The sequence below is a fragment of the Patiria miniata genome, unplaced genomic scaffold, assembly GCF_015706575.1.
Source record: "Patiria miniata isolate m_02_andy unplaced genomic scaffold, ASM1570657v1 HiC_scaffold_20, whole genome shotgun sequence".
NCBI classification, from domain to species: domain Eukaryota; kingdom Metazoa; phylum Echinodermata; class Asteroidea; order Valvatida; family Asterinidae; genus Patiria; species Patiria miniata.
In genome coordinates, this window is record NW_024037059.1 from 33,351,323 (window position 1) to 33,366,725 (window position 15,403).

A 15,403-nucleotide genomic window follows, 5' to 3' on the forward strand; every position below is an offset into this window, starting at 1 on the left:
ACATTCAATCCTGTTCCTACCACAACCCACGTCCTTTGAGGTTAAGTTCACACCTGTCATTTGTGATCCCTGAGTATGGTGAATCCGTTATCCATCAGGGGATACATTCTGATAGATACTCAAAGCTGGCACATGAAGACCTTTATTTTGGTCTTCATGTAGCTGTTGGTGTCTTTTGGATTCATCAGGCTACTTCTAGCTATTGCTGGATTCCGTTAGATCCTTTTGGTGACTAAAGAAAACCTGACAGGGAATTGGTTAATACTGAGTCTTTGTCTCTGTTTTTGATATATGTTTTGGTTCCTCACAGGAGGATGAAAGACGATGCTTAGAAGGAAAGCAAGAGCGGCTGATTGCAGAACTCAAACATGAAAAGAAAGAGGTTTGTTGACTTTGTTCTAAAGGATCAGACTCAAGACTGCTTCCTACGTTATCAACTTGTGATTGTCTAGAAGACAATCATGAATTGACACAACTCATTCATCATCAAGTCATGTGACAAGCTGTAACAAAGCAAAGCTGTAACAAAGCTGATTTGCCAAGTGTAGCATGTTGTTGAGTTTTAGCAGCACTTATAGCCAAATATGCCATTGAAGGTTATAAGGGTTTCAATAAGGGAATAAATATGTGCTTGGCCGGGTTTAAACAATTACATTTAAAACCGGCTAGTGGCCAGGACGTGTCAAATATCAAAACAATTACAAAAATTCACAGTATTCCAACGATTTTACGTCTATGTTTTGTGAAACACCCCTCTGGCCATATCTATGGTACGTGCCTTGTGCGTGTAGTGCTAAAAATCTCCTGTTTATGGAGATTGGCGTGCACGGCATGTACTGCACGATGGGGCGCAGAATGCAGCGGTGCAGGAGAAAGTGTTTGAAAGTAGCCGGTGTTTTATCAGCTGTTTAAAACCCACCAAGGTGTTGGGCTCTCGACCAATAGGAATGGGTAAAACTGTCTTGGTAAAAATCAGAGCAACTTGTTAGACTGTAGCTTTGTTAGTGTATTCCATTCTGTGCGGGACTTGGTTGCTAACTGTAGTCTGATCTTATCTTCAGATGAAGAGAAAGCTGGACCATGAGACGGAGATGAGACGTCAGCTGGAGTCCCAGGTCAAGATCATCCCACAACTAGAGATGAAAATCCGTGAGATGAAATCCTTCCAGGACAAAGTCGCCATGCAGGACCGGCAGATTGACAACCTCAAAAAACAGCTGCATGGAGAGAGTGAAACCTCGTCCAAATTCAAGAAGACGCTGACTGATCATCAAAAGGTTCGATAGAAGCTAGAGCAATCCTCATGTATCACAAGAAATAAGTTTCTCTCAATGAAGCAGTCTTTTGTAAATACCATCGGCTCTGAATAGTTGATTCAGTGTCCAATGGTGCATGTTGACATTAAGATGTAAAAAATTCATAGTAGAAATAGAAAACTTCTTCTGACATAAGTAAGAAATGTTGACAACTTTCGGTTTTATTTGTTTACCTGTCTTTTTCTGAGCCAATAGTTTCTGTGCATAGCAAGGACATGGAATTGGCTTTAGGTGTAAGATCTTTGCCACTCAACATGCACTCTTAGAGAGGGTAGCATGCAACAAGTACATTGATGGAGTGCATATATTTTATGATAATCTACTGTTGTATACTTTAAAATATATTTTTGACAGAATTATTCCCTGCTGGAGCAGGAAATCCGAGACACCAAAGACAAGTACAATCAGATCCTGGAGACCAAGCAGTCTCTGGACCATGAGATCATCTCCTTACAGAATCAGCTGGAGGAGGAGCGAGAGAGACGAGCCCAGATGGAGAACTTGAAGGTTGAGGTTGAATGTAAGTGACACACATGTGGCATGATACCAAGCATATCATGATATGATGGAACACATATGTGAGGCAGTCTGGCAAAATGAGACGGAACTGGGCACAGGCCATAGTGGGAAAACATGCACACGAAATGGAGTGGGGCTGATTTTTTTGTTGGATTTTCAGATTTATTGATAATTAGAACCTTTGATATGTTTACCAGACATGTTTTACAAAAATAGTAGAAAAATCGTGGAATAGAAGTGTTTTTAAGGAAAATCAATTGGCATCTTTCGTTTGCAGGAATACAAAACTGAAACTTTGAAGGCCTCTTTCTCAGTAATTTTACTGACACTTTAAACATCCATAACTTGCAAACTGAATGTCCGATTGAAGTACAACAAACAGCATTGTAAGGAGAATTTTCTTCTCTTTTGTTATACCTGTAAACCCTCATTTCGACCTCTGCCCAGTTGTGTCTCAATATGCCAGAACGCCTTATATATTGTAATACTTGGAAAAAGTGTAATAATTCAAACACACCCCACAGACAATCTATAGCGTTTGTTTATGGTGTAAATCGAGAACACACATGTGTAACATCATCGAGTAATTGAGGACAGGATTCCAATCGAGGACGACCTCGATTAGAAAATATGTACAAAACCATGGGAGCTGTTGCAAAAACAGTGTGTATAAATGATCGATGGTGAGGAACAATAGAAAATCCTTGATTTACACCATAAACAAACGTGATGGTGTTTGCCTTTGTATTGTCTTCATATGCAGGTTTGAGATTTGAATCTAGCGACATTCTTGATGACACATCGATACTTGTGTTGATGACATATCGATACTTGTATTGATGACGTATCGATACTTGTATTGATGACACATCGATACTTGTACTGCATTGCGATACATTGATGCTTTGATGACTTGTTTCAATTGTAACCTGAGGTAGACCTAAGAGTATCATGTAAACAACTCACGTCCTACATCACAATGGTCACATCTAGCTGTCAGTTGTACCAAGAAGTCCCAGATAAAAAGGTTGTGACTGAACAAGAAATGAATGAAGTCCTTACAGTGTAAGTTGTCATTTCTGATCAGTGTTGATTCTTTGATCCTTCATCAGGTCGTTCAGCCAACCTGACTTCTGACATCTTCCGGATGAAGGAAGAGGAGAGTCGGGCCATCGCTGAGCAGCAGAGACAGCAGCAGCAAATTATATTACTGGAAAAGGTACCAGACCGGTCAGAAAGACACACAGACAGACTGACAAAGTGACAGATGACAAATCAGAATCTTGAACGTATGATGTAGAATCAGAACTGTTGTTTTGACCTCGGATATGAAGTGCTCCATAATTTTTTTAAATTTTTTTTCAAAACCTTTTTTTGTCCACTGAGACTTGTGAAGCAACGGAATGTCTTTACTGGAGTACCTAAAACCAAGCTCCTCAAGCTCCTCAAGCTCCTTAAATCCTGTGCTAATACTTGGCACATTTTCCTGCGATCAGTCAGGAATTTTGCCTTGCACGCCGTAACTTGGCTTACCAGAGTAGCACAGAATACTACCAGGCCCAGATCTGGGGGGTGGGGGGGGGGGGGGGGGTAAAAAGAACACCCCCTGCTGTGACACCAAAAAAGTTACCACAATTATAGTAAAAATAATTACCTATATGTCCGCCTGTCTGCAACACTCGGGAACAGAGGGTAGCCAGCGTTGGTAACGGGGGTATTTGCACACTATTGTGCATGATTGTCCGATTTGAACAGCGCCGCCAGTTGAAGATGGAAACCCCCCCCCCCTCCCCCACTCCCTCCCCCCCCCCCACCCCATCTTTTTGATTTAACGGAGGCCAAGTGTCTGGGAAAAAAATTGTCTACATTTCAGCACTTACTTGCTGATTAAAAAAAATCTGAAGGGCCTGAACCTCCCCCCCCCCCCCTTTTAAAAATGTATGGATTGGCGCCTGCTTATGTTGGCAGTGTCGGCACAAAATGATGATTGTCAGCATAGAATTCCTTGGTAAGCAGACCCATCATAACGTTCCCTATGGAAAGTGCTTGTTGTATGTAGAAACACTTGCTGGTTCTAGTGGAACACTCAGGGAATAATTGCTGTTCCCATATATTTCAGAAACACCAATGTTGATAGGCTTGGAAAACTGTGAACATGCAGCGTGTAATCATAGCTGAGCTTTGTCCTTTGATCCACAGATGAAAGCCAGCCTGGAATTTGACCTCAAGTCCCTCCAACACAAAGATGAGCAGCGGGAGCTGGAGTACATGGCCCGGCAAAAGGGCATCGATGAGGTCCACAGGACCTCTAGAACCCAAAAAGAGGCTAACATGCAACTCATTGAAGGTAAGATGTCTGTCAAGCTCCGTGCACAAGTACCCCTTCAACGGCCAGAAAAGGAGAGTTGGGAGAGACCTAGACTGGTTCCCGATCCATCCACTGTGGACTTAGAATGTATTCGTAGTTATTGGGGGCTGGGATTAGTCTGGGAAACCATCGAAAGAGAAATTTGAACGCATTCGCGCACCGATAATGCCTGATGCTCATGCGAAGGCACTATGGCTTAGTTTTGGCACGTATTCAGGATACCTAAGTCGTGCGTAGAACCAGAACACTACGCACACGATGTGTGTCCCGTACACGGGGCTCTCAAAAGTGGTAAAAAAGCGCCCTCTTTGTAGGTGCATGGAGCCCATGGCAGCATGGCAGTTGTAATAAAGTTATCGCAAGACAATCACAGATACTTCACAAGTAAATTGGCAAGTCGTATCTTGTATGTCAAGCTAGTTTAGTGCACGATCTGACTTGTGATTGACTTTTGATCAGACTCGTGATTAATTTGTGATTCCTTACAGTTACTCTGATTGACTTAGTGCCCTTCCTTTTACTCCCATCTGTACTTCCTTTTACTCTGGCAGACCTCAAGAAACAAGTGCTGGAAGAGAAAGAAGCAAGGCATCAGCTTCATGAGAGTTGGCAGGAGGCCTTGAAACAAACATCCCTAGTGGAATTTGACCTGAAACAGGCCCAGCAACAGCAGCAGCAGATGGAAGATCAGAGAAAGGCAGATATTGGCAAGGTAAGGGAGAGGGCCTGGGAATCCACTATGGCAAGTGACTTGAGCTGCTTCCATACTTGCAAATGTTATTGTAAACCGTAGCCAAGGTATTTGGACGCAGCCTGAGGCTAGATGAAACATGCCCCTGGGATCACTGCTTCCTAATGCCCCACCATTTACATTGAGAAAGCCTGGCAATCTCAGGTCTTCAACAGGTTTGAATATTAGTGATAAAACATCTTGATATGTAATCTCTTTGCGGTTTAGATTGAGCAACTGAACCTTCAGCAGGAGCAAGAGGTACAGAAGAGGTCCTTCTTGGCCACTGATCTCAAGACGGCCAACCAGCAGGCCAACAGCCTGAGAGCTGAGGAGAAACGACTACGTACTGAGATGCAAGAACAGAAGGAAGCTATGCATAGTCTGCAGGTAGCACTACAGAAGAGCAAGCAGTAAGTCCACATCTAGCCAGCTTTCAGTTTCACGTTAGAAGGAGGATGTAGCAGTCCCATGCAGGATGTATCCCATCTCCATAGAGTTATACATATTTTTATATTGTATTTTAAAAAACTAGAGAGCGCACTCGCTGTACACGTTTGTGTCGACATGGACACGCAGCCGCCATACTTTAGGTTGAACAATGGACCCACTTATGAATTGTTTTCTACGTGCGTGCATGTGTACATACCCTCGTAAGTACTATGACGTACGTACACCTTGCACACGTATAGACTGAGTGCACTTATGCAGTTTACCGAGCTTATGACGTTTCCAAGCCGTTGCTAAGATTGGCGGGGTTTATGACCAGTTCCGATCGGTCCATTGTTCCACCTATATGTATGGCGGCAGTGTGTCCATTTGCACGTGCACGTAGTATAGACCATTGTCATGTTGCGGCCATTTGGATTTTTCCCATTCAAATCAACCTACAAAGCGAGGCTGGAAGAAAAACTAGTCTGGCTCCTTTTTTGCACAAAAACATTTATCATTCAGTACTGTAATTAGATACAGGGAACATGACTGAAATGGTGACAGCATGATCAGGGATGTGATTTCTCCAGTTATTTCCGGAAATCCGGTTTTTTGGGCCTCAAAAGTCCACCAACGTGAATCGTGTGAATCCGTTGAGAAAATAGGGGGGTAGAATGTGCTAATTAATTATTCATAATGAGTTTTGCTTGCCGAAATATCCGAAATTTACTTACGAAGTTACGGACATAAACTTCGTTGATCGATATGTACATGCCGCACGCACATATTGAACACCCAATATGAGAACGAAGTTGAAGACCAAGCGTTGCCATTAGTGCGATTATGTGATTTTTCGCTCGGGGCCGAGGTTGTGGTTATGTAGGTCTAGTTCCTGTGTCGGTATTCGAGATGCACGTGTTGCGCTGGTCAGGTGTGCAGACGAGTGCAGCATGGTACACTGGTACCCTTCGCGTGCTAACAGAATCAATGCTATGATGAAGGACCAGAACCAGTGACTACTGCAAGTACTCACAGGTTCGTTTTCACGTGCGTAATCGGCCGAAGTTGGATCGTAAAAATAGTAAAAATACCAAACAACCATCGATGGAAAAAGAGGATTTCTGCAAATTAATTCACAGAACGTGATCTCCATTTTCTGTGTATGTATTTTCCATTGAAATGACGAGATTGCAAAACTCGAACCTGTGGAGAAACATCGTAGCGTGTTTCTGCAGTCCTGCAGAATTTTCGGCTACGTGGGATGGGCCGTACACAGTGCAGCAATGCACACTGATACTGCGCCGGGCCGGCCGTGTGTACGGCGCGATGTACGGCTGGCCAGACTGAATGTTTGCGGCGCTAGCGGCCGTGATGTACGTTAAGCAAAATTGTGAAATGGTGAAATAATTTTTATCCAACAATACTACAGACGCTATTTTGAAAGGCATGTTATTGGAAGCAGAAGTGATTTAAGTTTACAATTTTGATTTTTTTTTTTACAAAAATATTACAAGATCTCCTCTGAAATGCTCTAAAATGCACCAGAAAGCTTCTAAAGTTCAAAATTTTTCGGGGCCCCACGCCGTGGCTTCGCAGGTGGTTGTATCACAACAAAAAATCCCCCACAGGTTTGAACAAATCCTGGGGAGAACAGCATGGTTCTCAACTTTGAGTACAGAAAAAACTTTATTAGAACAAGAGTACATTTTAACAAATAAAGGAAAATTCTTCATAAATTTAAAACAAATTCTGCTTCAGAATTTCAGAGGAAAGTGCCCAGTAATTGCCTCAGTTTGCACCACAGAGCATCTAAAATCAAACATTTTTCGGGGCCCTTAAGCGGGCCCCGGACCCCACGCCGTAATGGCTTCGCGCTTCGCGCTCGCCTGAGAATGCACTTCATGCATAAAATTTTCAGGTTTTTTTGTCACATCCCTGCATGATAAAGGTCTATAGCGAGTGCGCTCTCTAGTTATTTAAATATAATGCGGTGACCATCCCCAATCTTTCATTTTGCCGAGAGGGTTTTCGGTAAAGCTGACACTCTGACCAGACGTGTCATCTACTATGGGTGGCTGTTGGCTTCTGTAAGGAGCTCTTTTGCCCTTGCATCTTTCAGTAATGTTGGGTAAACCAAGTAGGAGGGCCTATTTAGTCACCAACCACCTGACTACATGTATGTGGCAGGTTGCACTGGGTTACCTGGTACCGGTAGCAGATGGATACCTGACCTGACCAGCTCTAAGGGGGTTACATTACCCTTTCTGTATCAGGTCCTCCTCCAAGACGCTTCAGTATATGCAGAAAATGCCTCGTATTTTTGGCTCAAATCTTCAAGATCTGCCACATAGAAGGGATGATCTGCATGTTGGGATGCAATCAAAAAGACGCTGCAGATACAAGTTTATCCCTGATTGGGTTCCTGATTGGGTTCCTGATTGGAGCATAGAATGCTGTACAAATCTTGAAATTGTCTGTTAGTATCACAAGCTGTTTTCCTTTTTGATTGTCGAGGATCATCACCTGTTTAGTTTACTGGTTGAATGATATTTTTGGACCTTTCAGGAATGCAGCCCTTACAACTCTCCAGATCAGAGAACTGCAAGAAAATCTAGAATCGGAGCAGGAATTCACTGTAAGTATTTGTGCTTTCTTGAAAACAGAAGAAAAATTGTGGATGGTTATCAGTCAGCAAGGCATCAGTTGGGGGGTTAACAATGTGCATGCAATCCAAATAGTAACTGATAGTTAACTAATAGATAGTATAAGTTCATGGCGCTGGTTCTCAAGATGTTTTGTTTACTTTCCAGCAATTGTACAAAAACAACAATGTAGTACTAAAGGATCAGTTGGAGGAACAAGAACGTGATTTGGAGCAGCGCAAGCAGAGCATCATATCGCTGGAATCTGAAAGGTAAATATTCACTTTTTATTCATGCAGGTGGGGTTAAATCATTGTGCATCTTCACCAGTTTATGTATCATTTCAGTTATTCCCTATGCAGAGGCACTGTAGCTCTCGACCTAGAAAGCATAGAGAATGTAGAAATGTTCAGTTCTGGAGGTGGGAGGTAAATCTAGAATGATTATTCCAGGAAAAACCTACAAATTTTGACTAGGGTTGAAAATGCAGTCTGCATGTCGGCCTAGCTGGGCTTCCAAGAGTTGGAAGAGGAGGAAAGTATCACAGCACCATGTTGACAACAAAGTCTTTGTTTGTTACCATGTATGACTCTGGACTTGTAACCATTCAGTTCCAAGACATGTTAACTTGACCCTGGTAGGGCTGAATATTGTGAAGTTCCTTGATGTCTACGCTAACCTTTTAACTTTCATGACTGTTTGTATTTGCTATTCTCCACAGGGATTCCTTGTCCACGCATCTGGAGATTGCGCTTACCAAAGCAGACTCAGAACAACTTGCTAGGTGAGCATTGGCAAGAAAAATACCTCATTTATAACATATTCACTCATCATTGGATTTAATTCAGCCACGCTCAAGTCAGCCTCAAGTCATTCCAGTCTCAAGTCAATTTAAAGGATGTTCAAATGAAGTTTGACAGAGGCATTTCTTCATCCTCCATTCCCCCTAATATGGAATTTGAGTTGTGAATGACTTGAGTGACGTGTCATTGACTATTGCAACTCTGCAGCCTACCTACCAATTGAACTTTCAATGGTTAAGATATCTGCACTAGTAGGCAGAAGTTCAAGGGTTCAACACCCCCCCCCCCCCACCCCGGTATTCCCGGAAAAAATTGCAACCTGACGCCACTTCAGCAGTTGTGTACAAAGTCTATGGAGAGTCAAAAAAAAAATTCCTAACAAAATTGGAGATGTTTCTCAGTCCCAGATTCATGTCTTTCATCATTTTTGCAATGACTGACCTTCATTGAGATGATATATGAAGAAAAAAGTGACGTCAGGTTGCAACATTTTTTCCGTATTCCCATTCAAGCTACTTCTCAAGGGTCTTCAGGGTACACTTCACCTGCCGACAATACACAAACACATCCTTGATAATAAAGTTAATCTTAACAAGCCTACTAGTCATGACACCTGTACATATTAGTGATCAATATCTTTTCTGATTTGCATTTTCTTGAATATGGCAAAGTAGCAAAATATCGCAGTAGCAAATTAGCACACAAAGTGTCAAATGTCATTGTGGTTTGTTGTTTGTCATTGTCGTTTAGTTAACATATCATTTTGTTTTGCTGTCAGGTCAATTGCGGAGGGACATTGCTCCGATCTGGAGAAAGAGAAGACAATGCGAGAATTTGAGATCAAAGACAACCTCCTGAGATACAAGAAGGATATCAACGAGAAGAACAATCTCATCTCACAGGTAATTACCCCCCCCCCTCTATAGTGAACCACAAGCCCCTTCCATTCCACACTCGCTCTACCCATGCATTGTTTGTATAATTTGGAAGGCATCAGTAAAATATTTATTGTGCATATTATAACAATCAGACATGGCTTTATCCCTCATTATTCTCAGGGTTATAATCAAAATCCCAGACAAATCACAAGTAAGATGGGATGAGCAATGACAAAGGACCGACTTTGTTACTTGACTTGAGACGGAATGAATTGTGATTGATTAGTCATGATAACTTGACTTCAACATTTCCCCTGTCTGTTAAGGTAGAGTATATCATTTGCAGCTCTCCAAAAAGTAACTGACAAAATTAATGTTGAAAAAGCATACTTGGTTTAAAGATAGTAATGGCACTAAACTCCCTGTGAAATTGTTCTTTCTGGCATGCTGTCATTTTGAAGAAAACAATAAAAGAAGGTTATGTCCGAAGATGCCTTTAAAGACGCATTCTTGGAAATTTCCATTAGTAGTTCGTTTTTAATTTAGCAAAGCCGTGAATGGGTGTGCACAAGTGTTGACACGACGCACACACGCGAGTGGTTGCTATAATTTGTCGGTTCAGTGCGTGACATCGCGTAGCTGCAATCGGCTGAATGAGAACGTATCCCGGCTGCTGATTTCAGGAGCAATTCAAAACATGACTTGGCAATTTTTGAATTGAAATCGAGATCCTAGAACAGTGTTTAGAATCAGGTTAGTTTGTTAAGCACCCTTCTTTAGATTTTCAGCACTTTTTTTGCTTCAAACGAAAAAAATGCAAAAATGATATATTCTACCTTTAAGCCAATTAGTAACCCCCTCCCTATAATACCCATCCTTTTCATCTAGCTCCACCCCCTACAGTTCATTAGTCTAGCCATGTACACTCACCATCAATCCTTCCCAAGTCTCAATGATTCCTTTCTTAAAAAAACCCTCAAAATCTCAAGGGGATGGGTTTTTTGTGCAAAAACATTTCTCTCAAACATCATGTTTAAGAATTAAAGCTATAGTCCATCATTTGCAGCTATCCGAAAAGTAACTGGCGTAATTATTGTTGAAAAACATACTTGGTTGAAAGATAGTAAGGGGACTAAACTCCCTGTGAAATTATTCTTTTTTAAGTCATTAGTCATTAGTGAAGGAATTAGTCATTTTGAAGTAATCAATGAAAGGAGGCCTTTCCAACGGTGCTTCTTAAGACGCACCGTAGGAAATTTAAATTAGTAGTTTGTTTTGTTATTCGGCGAAGAGCGCGCAAGCATTTGCAGGACACACACGCGCGCGGTTGCTATAATTCGTCGGATCAGTGCGCGACAGCGCGTAGCTGCAATCGGCTCAGTGAGAACGTGTCTCGGACGCTGAATTCAGGCCCAATTCAAAACATTCAGCAACTTTTGATTTGGAATTGAGATCCTAGAAGTAGAATGCTGTTTTTCTCGGAATATACAGCTGAAGCTGAGCTGAAACTTCATCAGGTTAGTTGTTCAGTACCCTTCTTCAGATTTTGAGCACTTTTGTTGCTTCAAACGAACAAAATGCACAAATTACAAATGATGGACTATATCTTTAAGACATGTAATTTCAGTGCATTCAAATGATGTCAATGAAATGTTAAGTTCATTTTCATTCTTAGTCATTTTTGTCATTTGTGAAGTACCAATTTTAAAATTGACCAGATAAGAAATATGATGGTTGCTTTATTTTTTTTTTTTTTTTGGTCTTCATTTCCTTTTTTTTTCCATTTGCGTTCTCACAAATCTTCATCTTGCTTCCCTTCCTCTGCTGCGTTTTGCCTAGTTGGAGGAAAAACAAAAAGAAGTAAGTACATTAGGAGAACTGATTCTTGATCAACCAACTTGGTTCTTTGTTCTCAAACGGTGTTGTGCATGTTGCATGTGTCACTTGTCAGAATCATTAGGGGGTAATAGTTTACAGAGCTGGCACCAATTTGGGCGATTCACAATGCAGTGCGCCACCAAGAGTTTGCCACGGTGAGTTCATTTTTCCCAGTGCATTGTGGGAGATGGTCAACAAATCCGCAGCATGGAACATTTGAAATAGATAGTTTTCCCGGTCAGTAGTTTCTTTAGCGTATTATTCGAGGATCTGTTTGCTCTTTTCTTTGTATCAATATGGTTTTTTGTAAGGCGGCAGAACGCTATACCCTAATCAATAACAAATTAGCTCAAGTTGTCTACTGACAATCATTCAAATGGGCCATGTTTTGTCGACCGTAAACTTAAATAATTGACTCTCTATGGCAAACTCTTGGTGGCGCTCTGCATTGTGTCTTTGCTGCTCAGGTAAAGTGGCTGTGAGATTTCTATTACAGGCAAAGTGCAACATGCGCGCGTGTTTTACACACTGCGCACACAGGCACCTGATGGCATTGAACACGCACTTGTAATTTTCCTACAAAGATGGCGTCCTATTGAGAGATCTATACAAGCCTCCATACATGCATGTGCGCAGACTTGAGCATGTCTACACTTTGAACTATTGTAAGGGTAGCATGTTTTTGGCTCTACAACTCTGATAACCAGTTGTTTCATGTACAAACCAACCACAGTGGCTTTGTACAATGTAGCTTTGTGTTCACTGATGGCAGCTCTGTAAACTTAGCCCTGCTCATAAACTGTTCCGTTCATGCCACCATCTTGACCTAATTTCATTTTGCAGCAAAGCATTGTTGGTACAGTCTGCATGACTGCTTCACATTGTGTTCCCATTTGTATGTAACTGTCCCACGCTGCTTTGTGGCACATGGGAATGCTGGCCAAGATAGAATTACAAACCAACCAGCTTATGAGTTAGTTGGCCATGATGGTTTCACAATATTTGGTGGTGTCATTTCTCTTCCTGGGTTTATTAAATACGATCACCCACACTTTTCCAAGTTATACCACCATTGAAGTTTTTGTGAGGTGTAAATCTTAACACAGACAAAAATCCAATTTGTATGATGCAAACTGATCGTTCTCCAGAGTTTGCTTGTGTTATCCTTATCAGTCCTGTACCCGATATATTCTTAATAATGTGGTGCTTATATATCGCTTTTTATCAAAGGTCTCAAAGCACTTGGCAATTATTACCCCTGTTCAACAGGCCTTGAGACCAGTTTTTTGCAGCAGCTCTAGATCAGCACATTCTGGTCTCTACTCTCACAGGTACCCATTTATACTCCTGGGTGGAGAGAAGCAATTGTAATAAAGTGTCTTGCCCAAGAACACAAGCACCATGCTTCCCGTCAGGGTTCTAACCCACGTACCACGGCACATGAGTCAAACACCGTAACCATTGGACCACAGGGCTCCACATTCCTGGCACATACATGTATATGAATATGCTAGGGCAGGATGGTAGGGTATTGAAAAGTATATGGCATCAAAAGTGTAGTACTGAAAAGATTAGAGAATTCTTCATGAATTTCCAGATTACAAACCTCCAATAATTCTAACTTCCATCCATTTCAGACTGGCGTTCCAGAGTCACGCTGGACTCAATTATTATTGCGCTCGACCTTTTCGATGCTTTAATGCTTTGGTTTACTTTACCTCAAAAACACAAAGATATTTTCTGTTTAGCAGAAAGTTATACTTTTTAGAGTGAGGTTCATCCAGAAGCCCAGGGTGACAATGGAGTCACTCTTAATGCTATGTGATACAGCGTGACTCTTGAATGTTTGTCTGATCCAGGTGTTAAATTCATGGGATCATGGGATACCTATACAACTTGCCTAGCCTCATTGTAAGAAAAATGAGGGCCGATAACAATATCAAAACAACGGTGTGTCTTGAATTTGCATACTGTAGTTTGTTTGTATCCAAAAGTTGCTTTGGATATACCCTGATATCGCCCCACAGATGTTGTTGCTGCAATGGGTGTTGCATGGCTGGTACTTCAAATTGCATGGCTTTATTTATTTGCAAGACTAAAGTCTATTGAAAGCATGTTTATCCACACACTTTGTGAAAGGTTCATTTTGATTGTCATTTATTGAGTTTTATGTCCCACATTGTTTTATTTGCCAAGAGGATAATGCATTAAATACAAACATGAGGAATTAAACCAGTTCCCATTCTTTTTTTCTACCAGAAACATACATGTATATGTTTGTTTTTTTAACAACATGTAGATTTTCTTCTTACATTGTAATTTTATTGTTAAGATTTTATGCATGTGAAGAATTTCGGTGGTCGAGCTGAAATGCAAAACCAAATATCCCAAATGTTAAGCCCATCTGCATGGTACATTGTTATATTAAAAAATTTAACAATAGTTTCATTATTTGTTTGGAAACTTGATTTTGAAAGTAATATTGGTAATTTGATTATAACAACACAGCTTAAGTCACATTTTTAAGCATGGTGGATTGACTATCATAACAGATCATGCTTGCATGTTACTTTGGCACTAGTCTCACCCATACTAACAAACTACAGTGAAGTTAAACTGGTTACATTTATTATCATTTTAACTAACAAGTTTGTGTACAGCTTTGGTGGGATGCTGGTGGGATGCAATTTCATGAGCAGGGATCTTGTGATGAGACAGCTGGAGTTATAAGTAGGAGTTCTTTGGCTGGCATAAAGCACTCAGCGTGTATGATAATAACGGGAAAGAGTCTTGTTCATGAAGCCTTTTCTCTTCACGTAACCCCTGTGTAAAAAGTTTGAATGGAATTTCTTTTCATTTGTATCTTTTAACCAAGCTTGAAGAAACTATCAATCAGGTCAACAACAGAATGAAAGTCGCTGCGTCGGAGAAGGATGAGATCAACACTAAACTGCAGAATACCATGCAGGGTAAGGACACTGACAAGCACAGCAGTGATAAGGACAGGGATAAGGACTAACACTGTGTCAATTATGGATGTAGATACTGATATACATTAAATTGGAGTCCACATATTCTTATACACGTCTGATTTCGGGTTTTGTAAGCTTAATTAACCCTGTTATGCAAACATACATTCTGTGCCAAGTAGTCATTTCAGTCAAAATCTCTCAAGTGACTGTTTTTAACAATTAAGAATTCCCAGCCTACATAAAACAGGATTGACTGGCGGTGACTGTTTATGTAACTCATACAGCTTTGCTTTGGCTGTGGGTGATTGATAAGCCAGCTGTGCCCACAAGTTGCCTGCTTTGTCTGTTCATGGTCTGTTGACTGAGTTTGGCTAGTCACAGTGCTTGCTGGACATATGATCTGACTGCTGGTGACTAGCCTGTATTAAAAGAATGGCAGGGGAAGTGGATGGAAATGTTTACTGTCTGTGACTGTTTAAATAGCAGAAGTGTTAAACCCTAGTGTTTAATGGTCACTAATGTGGATAGCCTCCAATTTTCAAGCAGGTCGTTATTGTTACGAGTTGTAATCAAGACATTACAAATCATCAAATGTCAATAACTATATAACAAATCACGTAGTCTCAAGCCAAGTGGCATCCTATTCAGATAAACTTAAGCCTTTTTCACACTAGACAAATCTCGGGGTCGATGCAGGGTTGAAAACATGCATCATTTCACACTTAAAGAATTTCAACCCTTCGTTGACCCTGCGTCAACCCCGAGATTGATTTCGCCCCGGGTTGAACTCAACCCTACTCCAGACCAGGGTTGAGATTTTCAACCCGGTTCAAAACAGTAGTAACTGAGCATGATAAGCTTGATT

General features: G+C 41.2%; 1 protein-coding gene across 5 annotated transcripts in view; it reads left to right on the top strand.

Moving 5' to 3' along the window:
• The window catches only part of LOC119728736 (rho-associated protein kinase 2-like), a 65,893-nt gene that overhangs the window by 34,569 nt on the left and 15,921 nt on the right, over positions 1-15,403 (top strand). For 4 of the 5 annotated variants that reach the window (XM_038201088.1, XM_038201089.1, XM_038201091.1 and 1 more), the window contains 13 exons: positions 311-382; positions 1,062-1,277; positions 1,671-1,836; positions 2,948-3,054; positions 4,035-4,182; positions 4,755-4,915; positions 5,162-5,346; positions 7,931-8,000; positions 8,176-8,279; positions 8,729-8,791; positions 9,589-9,712; positions 11,528-11,548; positions 14,442-14,535. In XM_038201088.1, the coding sequence (XP_038057016.1) occupies positions 311-382; positions 1,062-1,277; positions 1,671-1,836; positions 2,948-3,054; positions 4,035-4,182; positions 4,755-4,915; positions 5,162-5,346; positions 7,931-8,000; positions 8,176-8,279; positions 8,729-8,791; positions 9,589-9,712; positions 11,528-11,548; positions 14,442-14,535 (1,531 nt within the window). The remainder of the gene's footprint in view (positions 1-310; positions 383-1,061; positions 1,278-1,670; positions 1,837-2,947; positions 3,055-4,034; positions 4,183-4,754; positions 4,916-5,161; positions 5,347-7,930; positions 8,001-8,175; positions 8,280-8,728; positions 8,792-9,588; positions 9,713-11,527; positions 11,549-14,441; positions 14,536-15,403) is intronic. The other variant, XM_038201092.1, reaches the window with a different exon arrangement.